The 15187-nt window shown below is 39.9% G+C and overlaps 1 protein-coding gene across 2 annotated transcripts in view; it reads right to left on the bottom strand.

Moving 5' to 3' along the window:
• Positions 1 to 15187, bottom strand: part of smg7 (SMG7 nonsense mediated mRNA decay factor) — a 52999-nt gene continuing 37812 nt past the window's right edge. Inside the window, exons 19-24 of one of the 2 annotated variants that reach the window (XM_023818827.2) lie at positions 12877 to 13026; positions 11521 to 11607; positions 7803 to 7959; positions 5408 to 5578; positions 4742 to 4842; positions 1 to 2461 (exon numbers count right to left, since the gene is read on the bottom strand). In XM_023818827.2, coding sequence (XP_023674595.1) covers positions 2348 to 2461; positions 4742 to 4842; positions 5408 to 5578; positions 7803 to 7959; positions 11521 to 11607; positions 12877 to 13026 — 780 coding nt within the window. In that variant the 3' untranslated portion in view covers positions 1 to 2347. The remainder of the gene's footprint in view (positions 2462 to 4741; positions 4843 to 5407; positions 5579 to 7802; positions 7960 to 11520; positions 11608 to 12876; positions 13027 to 15187) is intronic. The other variant, XM_023818828.2, reaches the window with a different exon arrangement.

The raw sequence follows: 15187 nt of genomic DNA, 5'->3' as shown, positions 1-15187 counted from the left end.
AAATAATGAAGATTTTTATTGCATGAATCATTCTTGTAAAGGGGAAAACACATTTGACAATAAAATCACCCAGAACGCATTCAGCAGTTATTTGTACATTGAAGCACGTTCCCTTTTACCGTGCATAAGCACATGTCAATTACTCAGTTCACGACTTCAATATTTTTAAATCTTTCTCCAGGAGCCCACTGGTCCATCAAGCATAAATTCTCCAACCCCCAACACATTGTAATTAACTACAGCGCAAATGCTGTGAAGTAATGGTTGACATGACAGCGAAGATCTGGCAATCACCATTTTGCTGCATTACTTCCACCAATCAATTGCTGAAGAAGCCTTCTGTGCTGGGGGCTGCAGGCCATTTTATGCATTTACACAGAATGTGGTTTGCTGTATTAAGGTCACAGGTAGCCAATTGGAAACCGTTAAATGATAGTCAGGTGACAACACACAAAATGTTTGTGTTGCGGATGCCCAATTTCAGTACCAGGTAACCCATTCCCTCTAAAACACAGAATATTCAAAACCACTAGACTCGTAAAGTTCTGAATCAGCTCATTGATTGGTTGAGGCAATAGGGAGTGCCTAACTAGTCTGTATGCTTTAAGGCCTGCATTTCCTCCAGTCGCACTGGTACAAGACACTAACTGTGGAATGCTTTAATCCTTCAAAACACATACACTCTAAAAACGCAATGGCAGGACTGCCACAGACATTGTGTTTGGTTTTACCTCATGCCTCAATGACACCGCAGAGATTCCAGACCTACCAAGTGGTAACAGCACAGATCAGCCATATAGGTGCACTGAATCCATTTTTGGCCATTTCCCCCCTATGTAAGGTTACAGGCCTTTCCCATTCAGCCAAGTCAGTGTTACTGAATGTGCCGCCACTTAGAGAAATACAGCAAAGACACAAATTCAAAATCAAAACAGATAATCAGAAAAGATAGCAAGATTCGATGCCTGGCAGAGTTTCTGGTGCTTGGAAAAGGTTGATTCCAAGGCTTCCAGCCAAACAAACTCTGGATTCAAGCTCAATTTATTATTCCATAAATAGATATTTTAATTCAGCAAGAAAGGCATAACCAGCACAAAGACACGTCATTTAGTAATCTTTAATATGAAAGTTGTGACATGGAGGGAGGAAAAGAAAAGAAAACTCTCCCCTTAGATGTCGGTTTAGTCTTTTTTTGTGTGTCACTGTGAATCACGATAAATTTATAGTGGTTTTCTTGAGTGCGGCCTCATACAGTTTGTGCCCCAAATTTGCTGGACCCTTTTGATTCAGTTTAAGAAGAAAAAAAAATGCCAACCATGATCATTGTAATTAAAGGAAAAAACAGGCACATACAGAGCCACCTAATGCTGCTTAAAATATTATCCAAAAACGAGGGGAGAAAAAAAACCTTGTTGGCAAGCTAGAGTGTATACTCAAAGAAAGCAAGCAAAGGACACAGGTGGGGGGATCAATACCCCACCCTCTTCAGTACACTAATTGTACACATTCACCAATAGTTAACCTTGAAGTGCTACATAACTAACCACAAAAGTACAGTATTATAATATAGCAATCTCTACTGTAGCTGTAAATACTAATTATTAGATTACACCCACACAAAACTTCAGATTTCTCAAGCTAATGTAGCAGCGAGGCATTTCTGTCCTATGGATATGGAGTTAGCCTATTTTTTTTTAATTAAATACATTTATTTTATAAAAATATAGTAATCTACTGCTGCTCAAATGGGATCAGAGTGGCTGCATTTGCTGCTTCCGAATCCTCGGCTCAAACTGTTCCCAACTCACTGCGAAACAGGTGCACTTCTGCAAACTCTGCTATAGCTGTTACAACATTCTCTCCTTCACCCAGGAACACCTCACTCCAAGAAAGGGGGAGGGGGGTTGGTCTAGTCTCCGCTAGAATGCTGTTTGTGCCTCCTCCCCACCGCATGACATGGCCCGGACGGCCTTCCCTTCCACATTATCCCCCTCCTATGTCAGCGCCCCCTCTGGTAGAAGGTGGCGTCTCCCTAACCATCCAGCAGAGCGAGCGATCAGATGGTATGGTGCCAGCGGCAGGCTTGTTTTGTCCCTCAATAGAAAATCCCGTAAGTAGCTGCAGCTCTGTGCCCAGCGGTGATGCGAGGGTGCGCGCCTGTCTGTGCGGTGGACGCAGAGAGCCAGAGTGCCGTCGCCACCCCCCTCACCCGGCAGGGCCAGGGAGAGTTCCCTGGGGAGGCTATGAAGCACGTTCTGTCGCTTGCCCCCCCTCCCCGACAGTGCTGCTAATTCAACTCGGGTTTTCATTAAAATGGTTTTTCCCGTAGAGCGCTCCGTCTGTGCCCTCAGTGGGGTGGGTTCATGGTGCCGTGTGACCTCTGCTGCTTCTGCTTCTGTTGCATGAGCAGCTGCTCCAGGGCTGAGGGACCAGGATGCATCATGGAGCTGGACCAGATCGACTGCGGGGGGGAGAGACAGCATGTCATGGCAAAGGTAGCGGAGACAGCCAGGACACATTCGTATTGCTGAACACGAGCAAGCTTGCGGTTACCACAGACTGCTAATGCATCGAGCGCACCCGCTGACCAGAGCATTGTGAAGGCCGAGATTAACAACTTACATCCTCAGATCATAATATTTAACCCTTATATTAAGTTATATTAAATTGAACAACAAAAGATGCCATCAAGTCTAAGAATATTCAAAAAGTTACAATACAAATTTATTTTTGCATATGGACTAGGGGTATTACTGTGCGGTATAAACGGTATACGATATAAATCTGGCCAATGGGAGAGATTTTGATTATATATTATAATATATTGGGAAACAAACGCTCCTGCTCTCCCCACCAAGACAAAACGTCAAAAGAGTTGTTTTCATTATCTGAGATAACACGAAATTCTCCCACACGTCAGACTTGATTTTAGTGGAGGTATTGGCCACAACTTTAAACTCTCCACTTGCTAGTTTTCTTTTGAACTCCTCAGCATCCATTTCAAACAACTGCAGGAGATCACATGCGCTTTTTGAAAATGAAAGTGGGAGACATTTCCAGGAATGCGTGTGCAGGCATAAACTGATATGGATTTTACATTTTATCATCTTGAATGCAGGGATTTTTGTGTGTCACTAAAATATAGTCCAAGGGTATTTTTTGTTGGCACGTTTTGAAGACCACAATTTAGACCCACGTTCTCCTGCGTCCAACCCGACCCGAACCCGTATCCGACAGAGTAGAATATTTTTCACCCATTTCATCAAAATTTGCGGGTCACCCGTCGGGAACCCGAACCTGGCAGGACCTTTACGGGAGAGATGGTCATACATACTAATATAGATAGAGTTATGACACTAGTCTAATTGTATTAGTTTTGTAGCTTTTGGTTCTGTGTCTTGTTTTCTGCTTACCTATAGTTTACAAAACAACCTGTGTTTTTAATATAAGATAAAACCAGGGAAGTAACTTGAAATGTTCTCTTTTTTTCTATAATTGTAGATTTGCACAATAAATATTCTACGTTCACGACTACTTTGAAATGTGTAAACAGTTTATTTAACAGTTACAACTTCCTGCTGCAATGCTTTTGCTATGGACATATGTTACCCTTTCAAAAACAGTTATACTGAAATTTACAGATCAAATTAAATACTGCAATATATACAGTCTACCGTCTATGGTTCAAATTATACCGCAATATGAATTTTACGCCATATCGCACAGCCCTAACTAGGGGTGTCCAGCAGATTATTATTCCAAAACAAGACTTAAGTTAAAAGGTATGACTGAGGTAATACGTGTAACATATAGTTACACATTTTCATAAAGGTACCGAGTACTTTAGTTCCACCAGATTTCAGGATGGCTACATTTCAGATTCAACTAGCTACACTGAATAGGAACATGGCAGCTAAAATTCGATGATTTACTCAGGTAAAACCCAAGCTAGCAATTTGGATATACAAAAGTAGTGAAAACGGCAGTATGTTAAGTTATCTTGTAAAAGAGATAATAAATAATCATTAAATCAACTGGTTGATATGGATTACCTAGGCAGAAAATTACATTTGAAAACAAAAAATCGAAACGAGCTCAGCAAAGGAGCTCTCCATTTCCGTAAAACGGACTTATTTAGAGGTTTGTGGAAAACATTATTTGTGTCAGTCGAAAAGTGCCTGGACACAAGCCTGTGAAAACTAGCCAGTTTGCTGCTTGTATGGCAATAGGTATGTGAATAAATGTGGTTTCTAGTCTCTGCTGCTGTACTGATGTACATATTTAGACATAAGAACAGGCATGTACACTAACAAAATACATCACGTCTTTCACATATTATGATGAATTCATATCAACTGTCCAATGATTCTCAAATTTTTAGGAAGACATTACCACAGTACAAGAATTCAGGTACAACTGGCCTGGTAAAAGTACCAGACATGGTCTTATAATGGACTGTCCACAACGGATATAACGCAAAATTTATATCTAACATTTATAAATGTATTTAATTGTTAAAATGTATATTAACAGATATATACCATCTCATCAAATATAGCATTACACAATCCAGCTGAAGTATTTTCTAATATATTTCTGTTTCATGTAGTTTGTCAAGAGTACTTCAGCTTTTTAGTTACTGTGACTGTCAAATCTGGAGTTTTGTGTCAAATCCACTTTCAGAGGATTAAAACTGCAAACATTACAATTAATTATTGAACAAACAGGTGATGTGAAGTACCTTAAGACTATCCAAGATGGTGGAAGAGTCTTCCATGGGGGATTCCTGCGCGGCCCAGCCACTGCCGGGAGCGTTAGCCTGGTGCCAACTGTTCTCCGAGACTGCAAATGACACAGCAGGGAAATGGTCCACTAAAAAGCCACTAATTGCAGCAGAGATACGCGCACATACAGAAAAGTAACATGGCTTATTCTTACAGACCTACCAAGAGGAACGGTTCGAGTATACATTAGCACTGCTATGGTAACTGCAGCAGATACACGCACACAGAGAAAGGGAACATGGCTTATTCCCGCAGGCCAGCCAAGAGGAATGTCTCGAGTATATGTTAGCACTGCCATGGTAACTGCAGCAGATACATGCAAGCACGGCTCATTCCTGCAGGCCTGCAAAGAGGAACGTCTCGAGTATACACTGGCATGGTAACTACACACACACACACACACACACACACACACACACACACACACACACACACACACACACACACACACACACACACACACACACACACACACACACACACACACACACACACACACACACACACACACACACACACACAGCTCATTCCCACAGGTCTGCCAAGAAGGTAAATATCAGAATTACCATTACAGCTGCATAATTAGACACAGTCACAAGTCGAGTGCAATCATACAGGTTCACCTGTTTTCTCTGCCTTCCAGCGGTCAGTCATCCTTCGCTCTCTACTGTCAGAGGTGCCGATAGGGCCAAAATTGGAGAAGGGGGCAGGGCCGTGGTTGTGTGTGGGCGGAGATGAAGGCAGGCTGCTGGGATTGGAAGAGTGGGGAGACTGGCTTGCTGGTGTTGAGTGATCTAATCATGAAAAATGACCAGAAATAGAGGAAGAAGTTCATCCACCGCTCCCCACTACATTATGACAGGCAAAATATTTTATGTCAGTAATTTTTGGTCTAAGAAATTATGGAGATGGGGCATGCCCATGTACTTTACCTCCTATAAAGAAAAAAATAATGTGCACTACACAGTTTATTACAGCATTATGTCATTTAAATTAATTTTTCCCTTTATCAATCTAAACACAATAGTCCATAATGACAAAGCAATGTGCAAATTTAGTAACAATAAACCGAAACATCAAATTGACATAAATATTCAGATCTAAGGGCGGGCGATATGGCCAAAATGTCATATCACAATATTTTTGGTTCGAATCATAATCTACCATATTTTATCACATTTTATTGTTTGTTTACAAGCCAACCAAATCAAACCAAGTCAAGTCAACCAAGTATTGAGATGGCGCAGGGCTGATTAGTTAACATATTGTACACACATTATTTTTATTTGTATATGGAATGCAATTTGTCTTGTATTTTTGGACTGCAAGATTGATCCCCCCCATTCTCCTCCAATAACCAACAAAATGTTGTTGTTCATCATTATTGTTTTGGGGTGGCGGTGTACTTTCCTTGTGTATGGCATTGTGTGTTAAAGTTTAACTTACAAACCTTTTGGGTCTCATAAGCTTATTTGGCATAAAGGATCCGGTAGTGTGGGGGGAAAGCGACACACAGAAGTGGCCAGGAACTACAAAAAGTTCCCGGTTAAAATGGCCCAGGAAGCAGAAACCAAGTTTCTGAACTTCAGTAGGAAAGCACCTTAACATAGACAGTTGTGTGCCTTTCCAAATCATATCAATTAAAAAAGTGCCGTACTTTAAAGTGTTCAGTTTACCACTGGTGTATAAAGTGGTACCGGTGCTGAATGAGATCACAATGCGAGGCGTGGTATTTTGTACTGAATTCGAAAAATGGCCATAGCAGGCCTATATTATAGCGGTGGACCATGTGTGATATTAATGCAAACATTGCATGTTATGCACATGCGATTCCTACATCTCATGGACCGTGATAGTCAGCTAGTCAGCTAGACAGAGGTATTTTGTATATGTATTTTGTATGTTCAGCAGATTCTGCATATGGAAGTGATTTACATGCTTATTTAAATAAGTGAGATTTGATAACAAGTGGTCAGTCGAAACGCATGCGGAGACTCACATTAATACCAGGTGTGAACAGGGCCTCAGATCAGGCTTTTTCATACCTTCATATTGTATGAACATTATAGTGCAAGGGGTTCAATTTTCACTAAAATATTTTAAATGAAGACGTTGCACTTTACAATTTTAATGATTATTCCTTTTCAAGATTATCTAGCATATGTGTAAAAAGTTCTTTTGCATGAACTTTGCATGAACGCTGCATGAGCTCTCTGAGACAATCGCAATCATTTTCATTTTCTGTTTAAATTACTCCTAGATGGGTTTGTGAGAAATTTAGGTTAAATATGTACATTTTCCAATACCATGCTGCCCTGGTATTCTATAAAAATACTTTATTTCTTGCCATACCTTCTTGATCTTCTTGTGTTTGTTATTCTGACCAGATTGCAATTAAAACTTGGGTATTTTCATTTGCCCACGCATCTATTATTACTTTTTTCCATGATGTTTTTTACTGTTTTCCAAATTGATACTTATTTTCAACACAGTGGTTGTATTGTGTTTCAGAGGCATTTTGTATAACCAATCAACAAAGAAAGCGTTTGCAAGTCCCACCCCATACTACCAAAAAAGTACCCCAGCTGGTTTGGTACTTTAGGTACTTAAAATTTTAGTACTGGCACTCAAACTGGAAGTCAATGGAAATGGCAAAGTACCAGAAGTACGGGACCTGATGCAGTGGAAAAGCACTCTAAACCTTTATAACATAAGGCTGCAGCATAAAAAAGTGAAGGGTTCTGAATACTTTCTGAATGTATTGTATATGACATAAAATATGAAGCCATACGACTTACGGTATTGATGAGGTTTTTTTTTCTTTTCATTTCATATGCATGACACACATGTAGCTCATTTATATTTAATTGATTTTTTACCAAAAATGCAGAGGTACAAACATTCATCAGTCTTAATTTTTCCAAGTTAGATTATGCCAGTCCATTTACCAAGCGAATTAAAAACTAAGTATGGAGCTGAGGAAAAACACAGTAGGAAGCATGAAAGGAAAGGACTTACCTGAGCTGGCAGGAAGGGAAGGAGACCATGGTGTGCCTTCAAATAGGGAATAAAGGGAAGCTTCCTGCGGTGCTAAAGCAATTTCGGCCTTGGGACTGGGGGTGATGTTTTTGCCGTAGGCCTCGCTGAAAATGCTGCTGTTTTGATAGGAACTCTCCTAAAGGTGGGAAAAAAACAACAGAGGTCCCATAACTACACATTATATAAAAACGGGCCTGGGACAATGGAGTCTTCCAATGAGGGAAAATGCATGTATTACTGATAAACAAATCCATATTTTAATTAAGTAAAAATCAGCTAATACCTGGATATCATACTTTGTAAGCTGCACTGGATGTCATATTTTGCATGTTTGCCCAAAACCAGCACCATAAGGATTATACAGATAGTGAAATTAGTTGAGGAGAAATGATGATAGTAATATACTTTCTCTGCTGTACTGAGCTACTTATAACCACTTAAGTAGCTTTAAGCCAATTATGGCAATTAGGGCTTGATTAGCGGGATCTAGCTGTACTATGGCAACTGGTCACTAGCCCTGTGTGTCTAAACATGTGACTGGACCAAACTGGACTGTTTACTGTGAGGGCTTGATTACATAAGGATTGTGTACTGAAGTGGAATAAAGGAAACCTACTCTCTCTAAACATATTCTTAAAAAAAGTGCTACAATCTTTACCAATATTGGGGACCAGAGCACGTGAGCAGACTGGAGCAGAAGTGAGCGCAGAGCGGGAGAGGAAGGATTTTGGCTGGAGCAGTAACAAGAGCAAGAGCAGAGCATCATATTTGAAAAAAAAAACTTGAGCTATGCCCACTTACATCTTGAAGTAAATCATTTCTTCTTGAATCTGGATTTGGCTGCTCAGTTAGCCAGGCTACAGTTTAAGCTAAAATTAAAATACAATGCAGATTGTTTTTTTTTTTTTTTGGAGTGAGCTGTTTCATTGGAGTGGGGTGAAAACTGACCAGAGCGACTAGGAGCAGGGGAGCGTACCACTCTGAGCGATGAGTGGAAATTCTCATCACCTCACCTGCTCTGCTGGTTCAGTATTTCTATGAGGGTGTGCATTAGTGCCCATGGCTTGGGTAGCTTACACATCTGGGAAGGCTGCCATTCAGACATCTTTTTTAGAGAAGCCTTGTATATTTCAGCAAGACATTGCCAAACAGCAAACTGCACGAATTGAAACAGCATGGCTCCAAAGTAGAAGAGTTGGGGTGTTAGACTAGCTTGCAGTCCAGATCTAACACCCATTGAAAACATTTGGCATGTCATGAAACAGAAAATAAAAAGGAGAACCTGAAATGTTGAGCAGATGAAATCTTATATCACGCAAGAATGGGACAACATTTCACTTTCAAAACTCCAGCAACTGGTCTCCTCAGTTGCCAAACGTTTACAGTGTTGTTAAAAGAGGTGATGCCACACAGTGGTAAACATGGCCCTTTCCCAAATTTCCCAATGTGTTGCTGCCATCAAATTCAAATTGAGCATATATTTGTTATAAAACTAAATTTCTCAGTCTTAACATCTGAATTTGTTCCATTTACAATTAAGTATGGGTTTATATGATTTGTAAAATTATTGCATTCTGTGTTTATTTACATTATACACAGCGTCTAAACCTTTTTTGAAACGTGATTGCGTTAAGTCCCAAAAAATGGTCCCCACAATGTCAAAATAACAGATTTTCATCACATTGTGGGGAAATCCGGTCCCACAATCAGTAGTGTGTGGACATTTTGGTGTCCAAATACATTACACTAAAATGACAGAGATTGTCATGATTGTCGGCTTTGTCATACTGAACTCAGATGTTGCTGGAATCACATCCAACTTGCTTACTTATCTCAAACAATTGGAGTGTGTGTATGATCAGAGCAAAACAGAAACAGCCTGTGAAAGTTAGTCTTCCCATTGCATTTAAGGTACTTTTACCAGGAAATTCGGTGACTAAAAAATAACTAAGGATACAGAGGTGTTTATCACTCTCTCTGTACTTGCTGGTAGAGAAAATGGTATTTCTTCCATTATGATTAGGGGTGTAACAATACATCGATTTGTATCGATATATCGATTCAACGGCAAATGATCCGATGCATCGATGTGACCGCATAAATATCGATACATGCGTTTTTATTTTCTGGCCTGTTCCAATATTGTTTTCATGATCCACTCCGACGTATACATGGTCTACACCAGGGGTGCCCAATACGTCGATCGCGATCTACTGGTCGATCGCAAAGGTAGTGTGTTTAGATCGTATGGCATAAAAAATAGCGGATGGATGACGTGTTCAACCGCGCCAGCTGCTGCAAGCTACCGAGTCGCCTAGTTAGCCTCCAATTTATTTCTACTAAACTTAAGAAAGGGTATAAAAATGAATGGGGGAGCTGGACCAAGTAAGAAGCCTCTAGCACACGAGAGGGTCATACGAGCAGGTCATGACAGTTATGCACATATTTTTTGTTACACTTTTGTATTTATCTGGAGAAGACTTGATTCAAAATAAAAATTATTCACCATGTTAATCTACATCCATCCAAAGTTTTTATTTTTACCTTATTGCACTTTATTTTGCTTGATTTATGGGACATACTTGACTACACTAGATTTTGTTTACAGTTCCCAATAAAATATGATAAAATGCTAATTATATTTGCCTTTAATTCATTGAAATGTAAAGGATTGTGTGAAATTTCATCATTTTGACTACTATCCCCAGTATCGAACTGAATCGAATCGTATCGTATCGCATCGTATCGCGAGAATTTCTGAGGTATCAAAAAAAATTGACCCGTTGGCTTAAGGAATCGATACTGTATCGTATCGTGAGGAAAGCTGTGATTTACACCCCTAATTATGATGCAGACTTGTTTTTGAATTTTTAAATATTTTACATTTTTTAACAATGTACAAATCAGCATCTGTTAGGCTATACAGACACACTGCCTTATATTCAGTTTACAATGGTTTCAGTCCCTGCAGTTCACTAATAAACAATTTAAAAATTTAAAAACCTGGAATTGCACCAAAATGAACTCAAAACTGTTTGTACTAAACAGTGAATTTTTGTGTACTGTTACACCCCTAATATAAGACATTAACTGTAAAAGATGATCCTATATACTTTTACCCGCTTTCCATTTAAGAAAGTGGCTCAATGATGCTATGAAGACAAACACTATTACTATCAAATTTTCCATGGTATGTGGTAAAGAAATACTAACATATGGTTCAGGTTCAGATATATTAAGGTTCAGGTTGATTTCAGATAAATAAAGACTAACATTTTAAATTAGTCTCTGTGCATAGCTTGGACTCACACAATCAACACAAATGGAAAAACAAGACTGCAAGACAAGATTCTGGAATGCAGCGTGTGAATGAAGTTTGCATAGTCCCTCTATGTTGTGAAGTTTCCTCCAAGTGAAAAGACATGCAGTTAGGGTAGCAGGCATCCCTAAATCGCGCACATTGTATAATTGTGTTTGTGCCCTGGGCTGGAGTTCCATTCCATCCAGGACATACCTTTTTCTTGTGCCCTATGCTGCCTGAGATAGGCACCAGGGCCCCCTGAACAGGGATAGAGCTTAAAAGATACAAAATTAACTTTTTATATGTGGATGTTTGAGGGGCTTCTGGTAAGTTTGCCTCTTCTATATCATATTATACAGGTACTTCATATAGACTGACCTGAAGGATCTTACTGACCTGAACTGAAAATCCAGACAAGGGCAGCAGAGAAGAGGTCTGAGACATGACTTCAGGAGCTCTTTCCAGCCTGGAGATATCAGGAAGCTGCAGAAGAGTGGGGGAAGGGGTATTTTTAAACAAGTCAGTATTAATCCAGATACACTGAACCAAACACTACTAAACATTCTAGCCTTCTCACAAGGGCTGTAACGGTACACGTATTCGCTGTATACCATTCGGTACATCATTTCTGGTTTGGTACGCACAATAAAATTAATCAACAGATTTATTGACAAAGGTGGAACCTAAATTCACAGATTTTCAAAATGGAAAAAACATTCTGTATTTGTGGATGTGAATTGGTTACAGCTAATGCTGGGTTAGCTGTAATTGGTAGTTTGGGTACATTTTGGTTTCCCCATAAGTTACACCAGCACTGGAGAGAGTGTGTTAAATAAGACCAAGACAGCCTGTTGGTGCTGCTAAACCAAACTCAGATATGTGGCTGGAACTGCATCCAATGTACTAACTCATGTGAGAGGACATGAGGACATGACTCATGTGTGTGTACGACTGGAGCAACGCAGGAACAGCCTCAACACCTCAGTGAAATTTAAGGTGTTTTTGCTGAGATATTCAAGATATTCAGACCAGGCTAAAGAGAATTACTATGGCTATGTGGTGTTTATCACTGCAGAAATGTAAACAAACACACTCAGCAGTAAAGGATTTAGACTGGATATAGTTTGTTTTGATTATGATTTTTTCCATAATGATTATTATTATTTCACAATTATTTTTTACAATGAGGGCTAAGTTTTGTTACTCACTGTTCACAGATGCTTTGCCTTTAGTTTACAGCTGTTTCTGTGTTTTAATAATATTCAATAATAAAATATGTTTTCCCTGCTGTACCCAAATTGCATCGAACTGTGAAACGAAAACCAAGGTTTTTACCAATATGTGAATTCTGTGTACAGTTACACCCCTACTTTTCACTATTACCTTTGTCACACAAATATGTATTCGAGTTACACTGTACTTTGAATCCAAAGACATTTATTTGTGCAGATTAAGCAAAACCATAAATGCATGGCCCAAGCTAACAAACTGAAAAAAGTTTAATACATTAAAGACAAAGTTCACACATGTGCCTAATTAAAAAAAACGAAAAAAACAAAAAAGAGAAAATACGTAGGTGAGAATAGGGTTTGCAGAGCATTCATTCCAAAGCATCTCACACTTTTGGAGCTTTAGGAGTTTATGGTTCCCCACCTTAGATTTTCCTACAGTCACTGGAACACGTGTTTAGCCAGAAGTTTACGTACATGCAATAGATAATTACACCAGGAAGATAAAGAGGAAACTACATACAAATAGGTTTCGTCCAGGAGCTGTGCTAAGAGGCCCAGCCAAGGCTTGGTAGAAACCATGTGGCTTAGTAAAGGTCAGCTCCTCCTCCTCCTCAAAATCAGCTAGACATTTTAACAGGTCAGGAGGTAGAAGAGGCGAGCTCTTGTTGTCCTAGGTGAGAAAGATGAAGCAGAAAAGGAAGGAGAAAAGAAATAGATCAACCAGTAAAAAGGAGAGGCCAGAACACGTCAAGCAGACTCCTGGCTGGTTAGTGGAGCGGGCCATGTTGCATCTTGCCACTGGAGTTTGCCGTAAAACTGAGCATAAAGACCAGTGTGATTTTGATGCACCAAACCCTACTTGTGAATGTCTCCATATCTTGATACAAAGCCTCGACACAACCTTGACAGACCACAACATTCACAGGAAACATCGGCACTCCAAGAGCATCTGATGCTAAACAACAACAAAATGATGAACACCGGCAACATGCCACAAGCGCACACTCAACTGCTTTATAAATATAAAAAGATCACCAATCAAATTTGAAGTGCACCAATACCTCAGGTAACACCAAGCTCTCAACTGGGAACACATAACTCTATAAGACAGCAATCTCAGCGCTACACATAAGCTTTGGAGGTTTTCTGGGCAATCAAACACAATCACACTGATTAAACAGTGTTTTAATTGAACTTGCTCTCTAAAACATTTTAATTCCTGTCAAATCTCTTTACCGGTTATGATTAATTGTCTATTAAATTACAGCTGCGCTGAAATTAAATGGTGGCAAGGTAAAGCTGATAAAATGCATGTGCAACTCAAACATGAAAAGCAGCTTAATTTCAGGTGTTGCTACAGAGAAGACCTTTTTGGAATTTAAGGATAAGCTGCAGCTTAGCCTTCATACTCTTACACGTGAAGATTGAAAGTGGACTTAACGGCAGCTCTTAGGCTGGTGGATGACACCTGGTGACATTTGTTAACATTTCATACAGCTCTTTGTTTAGGCACTGGATCACTCACACTCACACTCACACACACACACACACACACACACACACACACCTCCTCAGCTTGAGTCAACCCCTCCTGTCCCTCAGAAAGGCTCATTCATAACCTTTCCCTGGTTGCATCATTTGCTTCTACATGGCAAGATAATTGAAAATAGTTCCCCCCCAAGTCTGTGTTTTGGTTGGTTTTCTTAGCCTGTAAATTTGTTGTTTGCATTTGTAAATGTTGGTCTTAGTTCTCATATGTTAGTCAATTGTTATTAATTAACATTCAATTTATATTGCCATTTCCAAAATGGCAAACCACGTATATCCCTCCTGTGGGCCCACCACCTGCAGGGGGAGCCGAGGGGGTCAGGTGCAGTGTAGATCGGATGGCAGTGAAGGCAGGGGCATCTGGCTTAGACTGCTGCCCCTCAACCCGACCCTGGATAAGATACAGAAAATGGATGGATGGATATATGGATGCATTCCCTCGGACTGCTGGGAATACATATGGTTGGCACCAGCCCGCCACCATCGTAGAAGTTTTGCTTGTTAAGATAACTCAAAAACTGTTTGTTGGATGTTTTTCAAACAAATGAAATATAGATTTCCCCAAAATTGAAGCAGAGCCTCATGGTGATAGGAAAAAGAGCAGTTTTGATGCTGGATACTACTAAGACGATAATCCAAAAAGTTTTTGACGGATCTTTTTCAAACTTTGCAGAGGTCTTACATGGGTGCCAAACTGAACCTGCTTAAATTTTGAGGCAGTTCGCTAAAAGATTTAAGCAACGCTGCTTAGCATCACCAATGGGATGGGTGAAAACATATGACATTTGACCTTGTGGATGTGATAAGTTAAAAAGTATTTGATGCTTCAGAAAAAAAAACACCCTGTACAAGTGGTTTTATTTTTTGACAAATTGCCCCAAAAGTGAAGCAGGAAGGAAACTGCACCCATAAAAGACACTTGGTCTTGTGACCACAGTAACTCAAAGTATTTCACTGATCTTTTTCAAACTTTAGAGGCATAATGTAGGTGTGACCGGGGTGCAGATGGCAGGGGTATGGGGAACAAAACTTTGGTAAGTAGCATGCCTGAAAAGGGTTGGATATTCAAATGCTTGAAACTCATCAAACCATATCAACGATCACAAACTACTCACGGCATGCAGTTTCTGCAGGTAGGAGTCCACTCACAAGCGTGTGCATCCCCATGCTTGCATGCATGTGTTCCCATTATCTCCTTTTCCCTCCATTTGCAGGTAGACATAGTGAAGTGCACACATTCCTATTAGCCTACACACAGCCTCAAAATTTTGCACTTCCAAGTT

Source organism: Paramormyrops kingsleyae, chromosome 21, assembly GCF_048594095.1.
Source record: "Paramormyrops kingsleyae isolate MSU_618 chromosome 21, PKINGS_0.4, whole genome shotgun sequence".
NCBI classification, from domain to species: domain Eukaryota; kingdom Metazoa; phylum Chordata; class Actinopteri; order Osteoglossiformes; family Mormyridae; genus Paramormyrops; species Paramormyrops kingsleyae.
Note: the sequence above shows the minus strand (reverse complement) of the source record. Positions and strands in the feature narration are given on the sequence as shown.